We start from the raw sequence: 17735 nt of genomic DNA on the forward strand, positions 1-17735 counted from the left end.
ATAGAGGAGGCCAATATAAGACAAAGGAACAGACAATCATCCCTCTGTCCAAACAAGTCTCCAAGGCAACTAAAGACTAAGGCACCGACTCCTTAAAGTCAAAGCCAGTTTCAAAGCTAGCATCCAAAAAACATGCATCAATGCCAATAAAGCCTTTGGAGGTGAAGACAGGGCATGAAAGACCTACAGCACTTTCAAAGCCTATGCCGCTGTTGGTGCCAAAAACACCTGCGGCACCGAAAGCGCAGTTAGCAACGAAAACGCCTTCGGACTCCCAAATGCATCAGCTCTGAAAAAGCCATTGACCTAGAAAACGCCCTCAGGATCAATGACTGTCAACGCCGAAAACTGTGCCAGCGTCCAAGACCTCTAAAAACACACAAGCCTATACAGACCCCAAAGAACAGGGTGTGGAGCCCATTTTATCACAAATTCAGGAGCAACGTGATGCCAGGTTGAAGATTTTAGTCATCAATCCAGATACAGACAGGTTGGTGACAAGGCCACCACTCCCACTTCCACATATTTTGCCTAAGTGGAAGAAGATATTTGTGGAAGTGATTATAGAGCCTCAAAGTCACATTTCCGCATAAAAAAAACTCAAGGACAAGGGCACCAGCCCCGTTCACGTCCCATTGGACCCTCCACCTTCTCTACCACCTACTCCTCCAATACTACCTCTGCTGCCTCCTACTCTTCGGGCACTGCCATCTATACTTCCTCCTTTACCAACCTCCCCTTAGCACTCCCATAATATTCACCCACAGGGGTCACCAGCTACCTCCTCTTTAGAGAACACCACTGGGGAAAACTTAGACCCATACTACAATCCCTTTTTATCAGACCCATAGGGTGATCCTGATACACTAGATGAACCCTGGGAGGACTATAATATTGACCCTGAGGAGGGGATACAGATCCTGACCTATACCTGTCAAAACCTTTCCCATCTGATGCCAACACCATACAATGAGGTACTATGCAGGGCTGTGGAATATCATAAAGTTAATATGCATACACTGGAATATGAGGAAGATATCCAGGTTGAAACAATGTCAAAAAGTCAGCGAACCCTCAAGTTCTTACCCATGCTAAAGGGCATGTTGAAGCCCACCATTGCCATATTTAAACAACCTGTCAATCCAAGGGTCCTAATGCCTAGGGTTGATCTAAAAAAAAAAATGCTAACCCTCACCAACACTCAACATAAGTTAAAGGCTTTGTCCCCTCAGATTCTCTGGTAGTGCATTCAGCAAGAAAACGAGCCAACTCAAATTACAGGTGACGCGACACCCCCCCCCCCCTACAGATCTGGGAAGCAAAAATGTGATGCTGCAGGAAAACAAGTTGCAGTACAGGTGACAGACCACTTTGGAATCGCCAGCTCCGAGGTTTTCCTGCCCTGGTATAATCTGGCTCAGTGGGACAAGATGCAGGAATTTTTACAGCATCTTCCTGATCTCTACAAGCCGAGGAACAGAACTAGTTGAGAAAGGCAAAGTAATCTCTAAAGCGGCAATTCAGTATGCATTAGATGCTGCAGACACCAATGCTAGGGAGGCTAACACTAGCATTATAATCCACCCCATGCATGGCAAAGGGTGGCGGGATGTTGCAAATATAGCAGCATAGAGGCTCCTTTCGTACGAGTAAGTAAAGAGGGGCAACAAAAGGAACATCTGCCACAGAAATGGGTTTCTTTCACAAGGATCAAGGCACCTATCCACCCTTAAACACCAGAGGGTCCTATCACAGAGGTCAGTAGAGAGGCAATAACAACAGTGGTCGCGGTCAATGATCCACTACCAAAGGATCCTTTTCCAATAGGCAGTGACTCTGTCTGCCCCCTCCCACCTCCAAACACTTAACACCAGTTGGGGGAAGGCTAAAGGAATTTCACACCCAATGCGAACAAATAACCTCAGATCTGTCGGACCTTTCAATAATAAAAACGGATATTGCCTAGAACTAGGCCTGGGCGGTAAATTCAGTTCCGCTTGCGAATTTTGCGGAGTTTGGGTAATTTCGCTTTCCGTGGAGAACGCGGAATTGCCCAAGATTCTGCGTTCCGCGGCTTCGTGGAATTTTTTGCTTGTTCGCGTTCTCAAAATGCATGTTCGCAAGATATTTCCCCCCGAGCACGCAAACGGCGTTCGCAAACAGGAAAAAAGCATCGCAAACAAGCAATTACGCGTGTTCGCGGAATTTCTGCATGGTCACGGAGAATTTTTACTGTTTCACAGAGCTTTGCGTAGCGCGACTATGCAAATTCTGCCCACCCCTACCTAGAACTCATCATCTCCACCCAATATCCCACCTTGTGCACAAACAATGGCAAGATAACACTTACTACTCCTACAAGAGGGAGTTCAAGCCCTGCTTATAAAAGAGACCATAGAACCAGATCCCAGAACAATACCAGGCACACAGGGTGTACTCATTATATTTTTCTTCACTCCAAAGAAAGATGGCATCTTAAGGCCTATACTACACGTCTGATCTCTCAACCAGTAAATCGTATCAGAATAATTCCACGTAAGTGGCCAACATCATCAATTCAAGGTGTTGTCATTCGGAGTAACTACTGCACCAAGAGTATTTGCAAAATTTCTTGCGGTCAAAAGGAAGGCTCGCACATGTTCCACTATCTAGACGATTGGCTGATCAAGAGTGCAACCAAGTAACAATGCCTGCACAACACTCAAAAGGTAATTAATATTCTTTACAATCTGGACTTCACTCTCAATGTTACCAAATCTCACTTCCAACTCTTGCAGATTCAGCTGTTCCTCTGGGGCTAACCAAACTCGAGAGCAAGGGCTTATCCCAATCAGCAAGAGTACAAAAGATCCAGCTTGCATTGTCTCTTTGTCAGCTACATCATCACATCACAGTCAAGACTGATCAGCCTTATAGGTATGTTGGCATCAGGCATTTCCATAGTGTGACATGCACTACTGCACATGCACTTCCTACAGCAGTGTCTACAGTCTTAATGGTCACAAGCAGAGTGGCACCTACAAGGTCTAGTCTTTGTAGAGCCGATGACCCATCGCTCTCTGCAATGGTGGAACAGTAACTATTTGTTGTACGGGCGGCCCTTCAAAGCCCTAGTTCCGCAAGTGACCAATACAACAGACAAATCCTTACACGGTTGGGGAGCACACAGATAATACAAACCTCTTTACACTGCAATTATCTATAGCTTCTTACGATTCAGTTAGCTGTCAAAGCTTTTCAACAACATCTTCTGCAAAAGGTAGTTTTAGTCTTTACAGATAATACATACATAAACAGGGAGGTACACACTCAATACAGTTGTCTCGCTTAGTGCAGCGCATATGGCATTGGACCATATTTCATGACATCCACCTCCTAGCCGAATACATTCCAGGAGTGGAAAACTACTTTGCAGATATGCTCAACAAAATCCAAGTACAGGTACACGAGTGGGAAATTGACACACCATTACTCCATCAAAACACAAAGTGATGTGGTAACCTGTTAGGGAGCATTTCAATTTATTTCTCCAACTGCTTCTCTTATGATTCTGTCTCCCTACTTAGATTTCTCTATTCTAAATCCTGGCACTTCCAAGAATTGGACAAGGGGGCTCACTCACGTCATCTGAAATGCACCATCATAGGCCATCTTGTCCAATTTTTGGATGGTAATACCAGGGAGGACTCAACCTCAAGTTGAGCTGTTTTGAGGGAGTTTTTAGAAATTAATTTTTTTCTGGACAAATTACTGGATCTAGTCTTTGTTTACCCCTGGAATGTATTTGGCTAGGAGGTGGATGTTGTGAAATATGGTCCAATGCTGTGTGCACTGTGCTAAGCAAGACAACTGTATGGAGTGTGTTCCTCCCTGTTTTTGTATGTATTATCTGCACGGACTATAACCACCTTGCCAAATACATTCCAGGGGTGGACCACGACTGTACCACGGTCATTTAGCCAGAAAAAAAATGCCTTGAAGCACAGCGAGGGGAAGTTGTTGATGCCTGAAATTTGGGAAAGCCTCAATTCCTGCCCTGAATTATTGCAATGAGCAATCTCTGCACCTGCAGTTATGGTGCCCAGAGTTACTGGCTCTAATTCTCAAGTTTGCTTATTTTCTCCATAAATAAGCTGGGGATATTTTGCTTTTATAACAAACTTTCTAGTATCTCCTCAACTTGTCCATTCTCTCTCTCTTTCTCTCTCTCTTTCTCTCTCTCTTTCTCTCTCTCTTTCTCTCTCTCTTTCTCTCTCTCTCTCTCTCTCTCTCTGAAGCCAAAGAGAAGGAGATTTACTCAGTTTTACTTGATAGAGATTGGTGCACAAGGAATAGATGTGACAGATTTTCAATAAATGATTCATGTTTAGATTCATTGCATATATGTGCTCCCATGTGAATTACCTGGACATCTGGCATAGACCCCTCCAGTGTATGTTACCGTTGTCCACCCCTCTCAAAAACCAATGTACTACCCTTTCTTCTGCTTCAATTAGTCCGAAATCCACCCTATGTGTTAGTAAAAAGGTAACTTTTGTGAAGGCGCAATCTTCTTTTTAAATATTGGGTTTCACATAACCACAGAAGCACAGTATCCTGGAAAATTCCCACTGGACTGGCCATTGTAAGTCTAAGATCAGACTTCTGATATATTTCTGTTTTTATAATTGTTACATTCTTGCAGAGCACACTTATCAAGTAAAAGTCCCAACATATTGATGGCTAGATATGTAGGGCTAGATATGGTACATGTTTTAATCTTTTTGTTCAGATCTGCACTTGGTACTTCTCATCGGTCTTTGATGAATGGGTCTCTGTCCTAATTAGATGGGGTGGTCCTACCTCCTGAAAAATAATTGAATGGGATTGTGGGGCTCAGTACTCTTTGTCGTGTGTCATTTGCCAGCCCTTGTTTCAGAAAAACAATAATTTGAATACTCTCTTGTATTTAGCAGGAACGGAAAGGGACAGCTAAGGTCGATTTTCTAAAGAAGATTGAAAAGGAAATCCAGGCAAAATGGGACAGCGAAAAAGTTTTTGAGGTCAACGCATCAGACGCGGAAAGCAAGACCAGGTACTGTGCAGTACAGGCAGGAAAGATGGCTGCCTTGTTTACACACTACCTGTCCTGTACTCATGGCCCTCTACATGAATGTAACTTTTATTGAAGTGGTTCTTAGGATGCATTTCGTATCATGCATGGTTTGCAGGTGTTCTGGCGTAGTGCAGTCAATTGATAGTTCTCAATATGAACCATCGGTTTATCCACCATCGGTTTATCCAGAAACTTCTCTAAAATGTTCTCTCTCTCTCTGTCTCTCATTACATTCACGGTTTAGAGACTATCTTTTGTGGAAAGCCATTTTATTCTTGAACTTGATTAAAATATTTGTGTATTTATTTTTTATTTTGTGTTTTTTTTTTTTGTAATGTGGACTTTATCCAAGCAATTATTACGTCAACAAACATTGAATGGCAATCTTTCTAAGATTAGGTTGCAAGATGATTATTCAAACATATTAACATTTACATTATGGATTAAGAAGTAGCCGTTGTTTACATAGGTACACTTATTTCTGTGCGACTGTACTTTCAAATAAAGAGTAATGCCTTTCAACTGCCATTCAGAGAGGATCAAAGCAGGATGTGCTTGTTTAAGTGAATTTTCAGTTTGGTTTTGATGGAGGTGGTAAAGTGGTCCCATCTTGGGACGATGATCCATAATTCTGTATCCAAGGAGGAAATCCTATAGTGTAAGGGGTCATGTTAAGGTCGTGTTGCACTGCTTACTATTGAAAAAAGAAATGTAGTACTGAGAAGAAGGCAAATAGTACGTTTTTTCCATTTGGTAATGGATGTTGTACATTTAAATGCCTTAAAAGTATTTATGCCTTCTCTAAATGCACAGCGATCTCGCAGAAGTAGCCATTTCTGTTTAATTAGTGTTGGCGTGATATGTTTATATTTTCATGTGGTACAAATCAATCTGTTTGCAACACTCAAGACGACTTTTAGAGTCCCTGTACTGATTGCAGTGAGGTTTGTGAGCATGGCTATTCTATATTGCAGCTGCGCTATAACTAATTCTTGAGCTACTTGTTTAGATCTTTGGTAAGTATAAAATGCTTACTTGATTTTAAGAGTTCTAGTTGCTTGTATGCGCATATTGTCAGTTGTTTTTTTCTTCCTAAGCACTTTTTGCCATGTAACTGCTTGGGTTAACCCGGGATTATTAATGTTTTATCTGTCTTCTAATGTGGGAGACTAATCTCCCTATATTATATATATTTTCTTTTCTTGTTACAGGTGCCTTAAGATATCAGAATAAGCTTGCAATAAGAAAATTATGCACCCATTCACTTGTAGTTTGCTCTTACAAGTGGCTTGTGATGTCGTAGAGCTTGAGGGGCACAACGGCCTTTACTAAGCATGAAAGAAGTTGGTGTGAGGGAGTCCAGACACATTTTGTGAAACAAAACTGTCAGTTCACTGAGACAACACTCGAGTGCCCTTGTAGGTGCCCGTGTTCCAACTTCCCTCATCACCGCTTAGAAGGAATTGAGGCTTTCTTAGCCAGCCTACGAAAATGAGCAGCACCAGTCCATCCAAGAAATAAGATTCATTTATATCACGGGTGAAGGGTAAAAGAGCAAAAAAATGTGCTCTTCTGCCCTTCAACAGTGAATAAAATGATTTTTTTTTCTTGTATGGGCCACCACTTATTCCTCTAGGCTTTCAAACATCGGCATTCATAATTTTTCAGATATTTTGCAGAGTCTTTAACCGCACACTTTCTTGGGTCCCTTCCATACCTTTTCTGGTCGCCCCAAATCGTATGTTTTCCACAGCAACACCTGCCCATATATATACATTGCTCTGTGTGTATATGTACCAGTAATTGTTTTATGTATCCTTGTTAAGGTCGGAATCTCAGAGCTATCCCAGATTCTCGCTATAACCATTTTGACAAACTATCTAACACAGCTCATTCAATGTTTTGTTATACCATGCTGGGGTATGATCACCCTGTGTTCTCAACAACATGAGTTTATCCTCCAAGGCTGTTGTTCTTTCCAGTTTTAAGGTCAAAGAGTTTCTACATCTTTTCAGAATCTCTTCCAGAGCAATATGGTATAAAAGAAGTCTCCCACTGGCCACATCCTCTAAGACCGATATCTTTTTCTATTTTCCTCAATAACTTTATAGGAAAATGGCTTTAAAATGTGCAGTGATACTAGTCTAAAACCATCCCTGATAGTCACTTCTTGATGATGTTACAAAACCATTTCCCATTCTGTATCCTCTAGTTCCAGCAGGTCTGCATACCATGTGTTCTTTAACTACTCCATTCCCCTGAGGTATTATGAAGTTAGGATTGAGACTGCCCTTTTTGACAGGGCTTCGTACAGCACCCTTTTTTCCAGTGCTTTGCCATCATGATTCTGGTGTTTATCTGTTATATGAATGCGTAGTGCATGCCAAAACCTTAGATCTCTGACCATTTCTATGCTTGTCATACGGAACTTAGCTGTCCGTTGGTAAAACAGTTTTGCGCCAGCAGGGCTCTATAGGTCAATCAAGGTGTATACCCCATTGCTGTCGCGACTGCTTATAGCTTATGCTAGTCTTCATGTTGCTTTCTTCAACTCACTAACTTCCATGGCAGTGTTAATCATTGGGTTTTTAACGTTTAGGGTCTCGAGTGCCTCTGCAATCCTTTATTTTCCTTATTTTTGGTGAACTGATTAAAGATTTTTCCATATTCAATGTAATGAAAGGCAGGTCTGTGATGTGGTGGATAGTTTTCATTGCTATCGGGGACAGTTTTGAGCATTTTCAGGCTGGATCTTACGGGGTTGCGGTCTAGAACAGTCCCTGATCGATAGAGGTGTTCATGATACTTTTCATTGGTTGGATGTTGCAGAACCTAAGAGGTAGCTGGATGGTTTGGTGGTGATGCTAGTTTCTCTCTCTCGATTCCTAGGGGATCAGGCTCCAGGAGGTCCCGATCAGGCTGCAGGAAGCTGAGATTATTTTCAGTTCTGGTCAAGATGTGATGAGATCAGAGTTAGCCCTTGTTCAGAGTTAAATTACTAACAATTTGTGTCTTTCCAAAGAAATTCGCTATTTTTCATGGATTTCATCATCTTTACAGGTGACAGTTTAGGTTTTAAAAATGCTGAATAGTTGTGTCTGATAATTCGTTTAGTTTATTTGGTTTGTAAGAAAGGTGATTTTTGATGTTTGTATGTTAGATTTAAAGTCTCTTCTTGTAGTTTTAGGTTTTTAGTCGAGATGAGTGTAGGTCGTTTTTACCATTTTAAGCTCCAGGGTGTGAATGCATTGTCTCCCTACTACAAGAGATGGCATAAACCAGATTTTGTAACAGGAGCTGTACACCAAACCAAAAAGGAGCCAGGAGCATCACGCTTTAGAAAACCACAATGGCTCACAGTGGTACCATGAGGAATGAAATCCAAATGGGAGGTTTTTGGTTCTTTCCGAGTAGAATCAGTCTAGAAAGAAAACAAAAAACAAACTAGCCCCACTAATTTATTTCAAAAATTCATTTTTTATAGACGTTGATGCAATTTATAAATGTTGCCTAAGTGCTCTGGTGGTCTTGTGATAGAAAGTGAAATAAAAAGTCTCTATATATGAAAATTAGTTAAGGGGCTGATGAAGATCGTAAGTGAGGAGGATGTATCTTCGTCCACAAACATAGATTTTTTCGAAAATATTTGTAATCCTAACCGTTTCATGTGTCCACAGCATTTCAACCATATTTTTACATAATTTGTAGGGTCATCGTCAGGCCAGTCAAATTTATAGAGTAAAAAAGACAGTGGCCTATAAATAAGGATGGATAATTAAAAATAATCAGTCAATTTCTGGTGAGAGGCAGTCAAGTAATCCAGACCAGATGAAAGAGGGAGGGGAATCACTCAGAGAAAAGCTGTGCCATCTGATCACATTGCAATCTATAAATATGGTAAAAGCAGAATTAAGGGTGACAAAGCCATGTGAAAGTAGCCAAAGGTGGCGCAGCATACATTAAAATACATACAGGTGGGAAGAATGATTTAATGTATATACCTGAAACGGTGCAGAGACAGAATATCGAGTCATAAATATCGAGTAGCACAAATATCGAGACATAAATATCGTAGGTAAGAAATATCGACAGCAAGAATATTGTGGTCAAGAATATCGATTTAAGATAAGTAATATCAATTTAAAAAATATCGAAGTGTTAAATATCGTTTGCAAAAATATAGTTACAAATATTGTTTTTATGTATTTTAGTATATATTGTATGTGATGTGTATTTTTGTATAAGAATTGTTTGTATTTTTAATATGTTACATTTTTAGTAGTTTTTTATTTTAATTTTTTAATTTTGCGATTTCAGTTCCGTAGCGGTGTGTGGGTTTATAGGGGAATATGGTGGGAAGTAATTCAATTATATTCTTCCACCATGTTTGTCCTATTTTATGAACCCAGCTTTAACACAGTTCAAAAACAGAGGCACAAGTCCATGACGCCATTTGTGAACAATCAGTGTGTCTCTAAATTACACAGCTCTATAATGCACAATCTAAACCGTCTATTTGAACTCTTAATAATAACTCTTTGTGTTTTTTATATAGTGCCTGCTATCACAGATAATATTTTGCTCTAAATATTAGGCACTCATGCCACCCCTACCTAATGGTATCTGTTTACAAGACTTGAAAGTTTTAAAAGGCTGAGGCACTGTCTGCAATTGAAACCCCTGACCAGCAGATCACAGCAGAGGACACAAGAACGCCCAGAGCTATGCAGCTTATAATACAGTCCTCGAAAAATCGTATAAATATGTTACTAGACCTGCAGGTCTAGTGACTTAAATAATCTACTTCACCTAATTATAATGCTCTTGACCCATAAACAGGTTTCAAATTGTGGTCCTGAGAAAATATTTAAATTCATTGAGCTGCCATTTTCTTCTTGATCACAAATGAGAGCACCTTTAAATACGCAAATTCAGCATATGTACAAAAAACACTTTTTGTTTCATTTAATAGATTAAACGTTTGCTCCATATACAATACAAATCTAGCCACATATAGGATACACATGACCACTGACTTGCCTCTTAGTTCATTACCCGCATTGTCATCAGGGCGGGGGCAGGAATATTTCTCAAATCATGTTTAAAAGCTATCACTTTTAATAAATCTATACCTGAAGCAGTAGCCCACTTATTTGCATTCAACAGATTTTCTATTGAAATGGCCACATTTCCCACTGACGTGGTTTTACTGATAAAACTAGATAGTGTGCAATGTTGAGAAATCGAGTTTCTGCAAATATTTATCCTTTGTGCATCACCAAGTAAAGTGTTCTAATTTATTTTGCTCCTATTTAAATCTTTGTTTGCATTACACTTACAAAAAGAGCTCTTTCGAAATTCATCATGTATTTTGGAATACTTGTTCTATCCATTTACAAGCTGTTTAAATGTTGTGTGTTAGGAAAAAAACAGACATTTTTCAGCCTTTTGTTTCACAATGATTGTCAGATATCTCACTTGACAAAAACCTCCAGGAGAAGAAACAATTCGTAAAAAGAAAAACTGACATTTGACCTGTGCCCTTGAATAGACAGCAAATGTCAAGATAAAAACAAGATTTAAAGGCTTGTTCATTTCTGATTCACTTTCTGAATGAACAGAAAACACGTAAGCTTTAGTTCACTCGCCAGAACGGACCTGTTGGTGCTAAAAATAGCTCAACCTGATGAAATCTGACTTGCTGTAGCAAGTAGGCGAGTAGATTTTTAGAGGCCTGCAATATAAAAATCTCTGAATCGGGCAGACTATTCCAAAACGTTGGTAAAATGTCAATCAGTAGCTGATGCATATTTCTAGAGAAGGTCTTGAAAATTTTCTGAGGCTGAAAAGAAGTTAATGCTATGTAATTATGTCCTGGATAACACTGCGTTAACATAGTCTGCTTGATGAAAGCATAATATCAGTTAAAATAAAGCAGTCTGGCATGTGTATCTCTCATCCATTGTCTCATACTAAATCTAACAAAGTCCAATGTCCATAGCAAGTTTTTTTTAAAATCTAGTGCTCAGGATGTTGCTTCAGCCAGTGAGTATTTTGAATTGGTCCACTACAAATAATCTCTCCTTAACAAGGATTTCAATGTAATGTTGTTTTATTTTAATCCAAAACATTCTTTTTCTTCCCTTCTCTTTTTGCAGCAAGGGCAAATATCTAGTCACCTTCCCCTACCCGTACATGAATGGGCGTCTTCACCTGGGGCACACATTCTCTTTATCGAAATGCGAGGTAGGCAACACCCTCTGTTTGTTTTTGTCAGGACAAATCCTGGCATGAGAATTTTAACACCTGTACCAGGATATTTGGAGCAAGTATTTTACAAAAATCGCTGCTGTCAGATTTGATAGTCTTTATGTTCTTATTTATCAGAGCCGCATGAAGTATTTCGTTCATTTTTTTTTCCCTTAATCCTATCTGTCCTGACCACCCTAGGCACAATACAACCGTTCTCATCTTTTATCCCATCAAGTAAGCTGTATCCCACTTTTCATGGAGTGACTTTTTCTTTATAGTTCTTACTATTGTATTTTGAGTTAAACAGGAGTAAAAAAGGAGAAAAGAACACAAACTCCCAGAATAGCACATAGAAGTGTAACATGCATTTAATGCAAAAATAGCCAGCGAACATTCAAAATAAGTAAGGTAATTGCTATTTCAGTGGACCTAAGCTTCACCGTCGATCAGTTGGAGCCAAGTAATGCTAAAACCTATACATACTGGTGCCATACATTTATACATTTCCTGAATGAAAGTGAACAGAAGCGAAAACATGTTGGAAGAATGCAAAAAGACATTGACAAGTCCAATACCTCTATCACCAGTAAAAGCTGACTTTACTACTTTCTGAAATCCTCTATTTCATGTGTCGACCTCAGAGGCTATGCTTACTAGAATCGTTCAATTAAATGTGCAGTGGACAACATGGAATAACAAAACAACACTTTTTTAAAAATGCATGAAAGTGTGCATTAAGGTTAATGATTTAGTGAGCTTCTACCACGTATAAAAACAAATGGCAGTTGATTAATAAAATGTAACAACAAACGTTGAGGCACATATGGGCATTGGCATTTCCACTTCCATAGTATAAATGCACGCATTAAGGCACATAAGCAAGTGAATTTACTTTCGTAAGCCCCCACACCCACCGCCCCATTTTTCCTGAAAGGCAAAATCCCTTCAACAGTTAAATGGTATATAGACAAATTATTTAAATTCTAAATGCTTCATTGAAATATTCTTCGTCATCCTCAATAGAATGAAGCCAGCCAGCATGCAGGACAATGCCTTTAGTATTACAAGTACTTTAGATGCTGCCCATACTCCGTTAAAAAGCACTTTGAAGTTATTGTGAGAAGATTAACAACCATTACAATTTCAATGAATTTTATTCTCCGATCCTGGAACTTCGTCGACATCCACATCCAGATGCTGCTCAAGTTGAAATGAACGCCATATTCAACCTTGTGTCATTTCATCACTATCTTTAATGTGGTCTTTCTGCTAGTGTGTGGTAAATGAGGTGTTGAAGAACCATCCGCAACCCAGCCTCCTCTCCTGTTACTTGTTGACTTTGTGCTTTTTTCTTTTACCAAATACAGCGTTCCTCAGCCTTTTGCCTAGGTTTGCGCTATAGAAATACCACGTACATACATAAGTATTGCACAGATCACCCTTTTGGCTGTTAATTTAAGGCAATTTTACTCTGTACTTCTGGGCATTTAACTGATATATTTTCAAACCTACTGAAATGGCAGTGGCCTTGGCTGCTTCTTCCAGTATCTGAGCATTGCCTCTAGTTTCTTGGTTGGCTTGTCCTACACCATAGTTGAGACGTAGCATGGAGAAGAATCTGTTTGTTTCATTGATCTCGTGGTTCCCTGGCCATTGATGGAGAGGGTGTGAAGGAGAGTAGAATCTGCTTCTTCATTAGGGACAGGAGGAAGAGAGTGATCCACTCCCTGACCTGCTCTCTCAGAACCCTGATGATGGATCAGTAGATGGTGTAGCCTTGGCAGGCAGCCTCACTGTCCAGCGACAAACTGACTGCAGAAAAGTTCTCAGCCAGTTTAGACATATGTTTTGTCTGACTCCAACTCAGACCACCTGGTGCACTCATGAAGTGGACACTGGGGACAGTCTGCCTGTTAAATAAGATTTATTAGTAACCTGACCATGTCAGGGACTGTATCAAGACTGAAGTCCAGAAGATGTTGGATTTGGGAGTCATTGAACCCTCAGATAGCCCTTGGGCTAGTACAGTAGTCTTAGTGCCCAAACCTCACATCAAAGATGGCAAGAGAGAGATGAGGTTTTGTGTAGACTACAGGGGTCTCAATGCAGTCACTAAGACTGATGCCCATCCAATCCCTAGGGCAGATGAGCTTGCAGAAACTTTGGCCTCAGCCAAGTGTCTGAGCACATTTGACCTGACAGCTGGCTACTGGCAGATCAGACTAGCTGATGATGCAAAGCCAAAGCATTTTCTAGCCCTAGTGGGCACTAGCAATTTGTGGTAATGCCCTTTGCTTTGAAAAATGCACCTGCCACTTTTCAAAGGTTGGTGAATAAAGTCCTTGCAGGCCTGGAAGCCTATAGTGTAGCATATCTAGAGGATATTGCTGTCTTTAGCTCCACTTGGGAGGATCACCTGGTCCACCTGAGAAATGTTTTGGAGGCCCTGCAAAAAGCAGGCCTAACTATCAAGGCCACTAAGTGCCAGATAGGGCAGAGTCAGGTTGTGTACCTGGGCCACCTTGTGGGTGGAGGCCAGATTCAACCATTGTAGAACAAAATCCAGACCATAATGGACTGGGTTGCTCCAACCACCCAGACTCCGGTCAGAGCTTTCTTGGGCCTGACTGGGTACTATAGAAGATTTGTTAAAGGTTATGGATCCATAGTGACCCCTTTGAATGACTTAACTTCTAAGAAAAGGCCCAAGAAAGTTCAGTGGACAGTCAGCTGTCAAAAGGCATTTGATGACCTAAAGCAAGCCATGTGCACTGCTCCCATTCTGCAAAGTCCTAACTACTCCAAAGAATTCATTGTTCAAACAGATGCATCTGAGTTGGGGGTTGGGGCTGTGTTATCACAATTGAACGATGAAGGTCAGGATCACCCAGTAGCTTATATTAGCAGAAGGCTGACCCCCAGAGAGAAACGTTGGTCAGCTATTGAGAGGGAGACCTTTGCTGTGGTTTGGGCTCTGAAGAAGTTGAGGCCATACTTGTTTGGCACTCACTTCATTGTTCAGACAGACCATAAGCCCCTCTTATGGCTAAAACAGATGAAGGGTGAAAACCCCAAACTTCTCAGGTGGTCTATTTCCCTACAGGGGATGGACTATACAGTGGAACATAGACCTGGGAGTAACCATGCCAATGCAGATGGACTCTCCAGATATTTCCATTTAGAACATAAACTCAACTGGTCAAGGTTAGTTTAATGTCCTTACATTTGGGGGGGGTGGGTTGTGTAGGAGAGTAGGATCTGCTTCTTATAGTTAGCCCCACTTTTTGCTTATGTTTCACTGTTTTTCGACTTTAGTCTGGCTGGGGCCCTGCTATTCAAGACCCCAGCCTAGCTGCTTCCTCTCTAAATTGATTACCAGTACTTAAGGTACACTCCAGATTGGATTCTGGGGTACCCTTATAAGTCCCTATTATATGGTATACTATGTACCCAGGGCATCGGTACCCCAGAGGCCTACCAGGGGCCGAAGCATGTATTGTGCCACCCCTGGGAAGCCTGCCAAAATGACACCACTGGTCTGCTACTGCAGCCTGGGTAAGGTGGTGTATGCACCCCTTACTGAGATATAGGTTACCTATTTCTTTCCATATCACTGCACATGTAAACCTATCAGTCACCCCTATGGCAGGCCTTAACAATCCTGAAGGCAGGGTGCTGGGTTTCATGTGAGAGGGTGCCCATGCATGAGCAGAGCTCCTCTGCAGCTTTTGGAACCTTTATTCCGGGGTTGTTTGTGATGCAGCCAAACCATATACTCTTAAGTGCATTATAACCTTGTGGTAAATGCTAACTTTGGAATGGCTTCATGGAAACATGTCGTGTTTGGTGTCAAACGCCTTGGAATCATACCCCACACCAGTACCTGGTGTGAGAGTATGATCCCACCCTTCTAGAGGGAGAAACATGATGGCACCGGTATACGTGGTACCAGCTTAACAGACCGTGGCATCACAAAATGGATGCTGCCAGTCACAGACTCGGTCTGCCCTCCTGCTGCTGGACGAAACTCCGGCAGGGGAGGCCTGGACAATAGGTTTCCTGTCACAGGGAGGTGTCACCACCTCCCAGACAGGCTTTAGTGTTATGGGGCTGGGTGGTTGCACTCCAAGAGTGCTTTGATGTCTGCACTGGGGGCACATTTGGTGTCCCTGTGCATAGTCCAGCTCAAACCTGTTTGCAGGGTCTATCAGCCCCGGCTCTGGCGCAAAACTGGACAAAGGAAATTGGTGTAGCCACCCCTCTTTCCTGACCCTCCCATAGGTGGGTCTCTAGAGTTTGTCCCAACCCTCCTTGGGTATAAGATAGGAACCCCTGGCTACAGTACTTTAGATTTACCTGGACGAAACTATGATACATAATCCTGGAACGTTGACTATCTACAAGGCGCTAGATGACTGAAGAATCTCCCTTGGAGTAAAGGAGTTACTCCCTCCAAGGCAGGCACCCAAGACGCATCTGACCGGTTTGCATCTCCGAAGCTCCCGCTGGACACCAAAGAATTTGCAACACAGGAGGTGGGTTCTAAGACTTCCCAGAGGCCGACCCGAGCTACCAGCAAAGCTGAGACCCATAGCCCTCGTGGGGACCGTGGAATTGAAACCCAATGACACCATGCACATTTGCAAGTGCATATGCTTCTCATCGATCCTTGAGGCTGTGCTTTGGGCTACTTGTAGTCCACACCCCGAGCAGTGTCTCCACTGAAGATTACCGTCCTACACTCACCGAGTGTCCCGTGGGCTGGTATTGTGTGATTCCTCTCGAGGTCCCTTTGCGATCGCTGGTCCGTCGACTGGTGGGTCCCTGTGAAGGCAACTCTAACTTTAATTGGGATTACCTGGTTGCTCCAGACGTACCCTGACTCTCCATCGCTTGGGGAGTCCCCAGGACCTTGCTAGTCCGCACTGAAGAATCTTTTCTCTTCCTGCATGGTTTGCTGTTGCCAAGGCTTGTTGGGTTCAATCTGAGCACCAACACTGCAGCACTCGACATCCTTCGTGGAACAGTTCGAATCCAGCTCCTGGAAGTCGTCGACGCCTCCCGGTCCTCGTGGCTGCAGAGTCTAGCTTCACCTCTTCGCACCTGAAACACCTGACATCGGTGGGCATTCGTCTATCGTGCCCCTGGTCACTGCCAAGTGACCCAGACTCTGTCCCCGCTGCTTTCAGGTTCTTCTGATCTTCGATCCAGGCTTGGATCACACCAGTCACTTTTCTTCTTCCCGGCAGCAGCACATTGCAGCAGATCGCCATTGAAATCAACGACGATTCCTGACACCATTTGACACCTATGCACCCGGCTTCCCTGGGTGAGGTAACGCGAGTACTCCGGTGCTCCCGTGGGTGTTGGCCCTAGAACCCACTAAGTCTAAAGGGGTTTGCTCAAAGTCCTCTCCTAAGTGTCCTTAACTTCTAAAATTCCAACCGCGACTTTCCCATAGAATAGTACGGGGCTCGTGCCTGTGTAATCACACTGCACGCGTACCCCGTGGGTCTCCTGTGTCACTACCTTGGGTGGTTCCTTGGAGTCCCAGCGATTCTACGTGTTCTAGGCACTGTCAAGTCGTGGTTCTTATACCACTTTCTTAGTATATGATTTGGTCCCCCCCTGGGGCCCATTGTATATTGTGCTATTTACTGTCGTTTTAGAACTGTATGATTTGTGTATCTTGGACTCTAATATCATAAAGAGATTAGTAGTGAGTGTTTAGAAATAAATACATATATGTTATATATACCTTGTGTGGATCGCCTTTCATTTAGTGATTCAATAGGTTATAATCGGTTAAACTAAGATGCTTTACACTCCTTCAAGACTTAGCCTGAAGGCTGCTCTCCATAGCTGCCACTAGGATAGCTTTCAATAAAATTTGTCTTTAAACCTATTAATCAATAAGGTGGTTTGGACTGGTACAAAGTGCCCACTATAACTAGTGGACAGCATATACCAGGCCAACTTCTCACAGGGTGGGCGGCAGCACAGGGACAACATAGCCAGCGTAACAAGCCCTGGCTCACTCATGAGGCAACCAGAGATCAGATTTATTTCCTCAGATGAAAAGACCATATCCTCCTTGACGTCGATTATGAAACCGCAAACCAGTAGGCACGTGGTGTTCGTAGGGTTGTGATTTGAAATGCAGTCTCTTGACCAATGTCATATTGACTTTGGCCCTGAAAGATACACTGGTTATTTCCTTTGCTAAAGAACCCCTTTTCAGAAGAGACGGAATGAGTAACGTCAGTCTGTAATGTCCAAGGGGATTGTTATATTTTTCAAGGCCTTGGAAAGGCTGATGTGACATGCCGGCTCATTCAGTCTCTGCCCATGATTGAACAGATCGAGGCAAGTTTTTTATTTTTGCTTT

The 17735-nt window shown here is 42.1% G+C and overlaps 1 protein-coding gene across 3 annotated transcripts in view; it reads left to right on the forward strand.

Moving 5' to 3' along the window:
• The window catches only part of LARS1 (leucyl-tRNA synthetase 1), a 497298-nt gene that overhangs the window by 27374 nt on the left and 452189 nt on the right, over window positions 1–17735 (forward strand). The window contains exons 2-3 of one of the 3 annotated variants that reach the window (XM_085618114.1): window positions 4956–5074; window positions 11254–11341. In XM_085618114.1, coding sequence (XP_085474240.1) covers window positions 4956–5074; window positions 11254–11341 — 207 coding nt within the window. Of the gene's footprint in view, window positions 1–4952; window positions 5075–11253; window positions 11342–17735 lie in introns of all 3 variants that reach the window. The other 2 variants (XM_085618113.1, XM_085618116.1) reach the window with 2 other exon arrangements.

The sequence above is a fragment of the Triturus cristatus genome, chromosome 7 (assembly GCF_964204655.1).
Source record: "Triturus cristatus chromosome 7, aTriCri1.1, whole genome shotgun sequence".
NCBI lineage: Eukaryota > Metazoa > Chordata > Amphibia > Caudata > Salamandridae > Triturus > Triturus cristatus.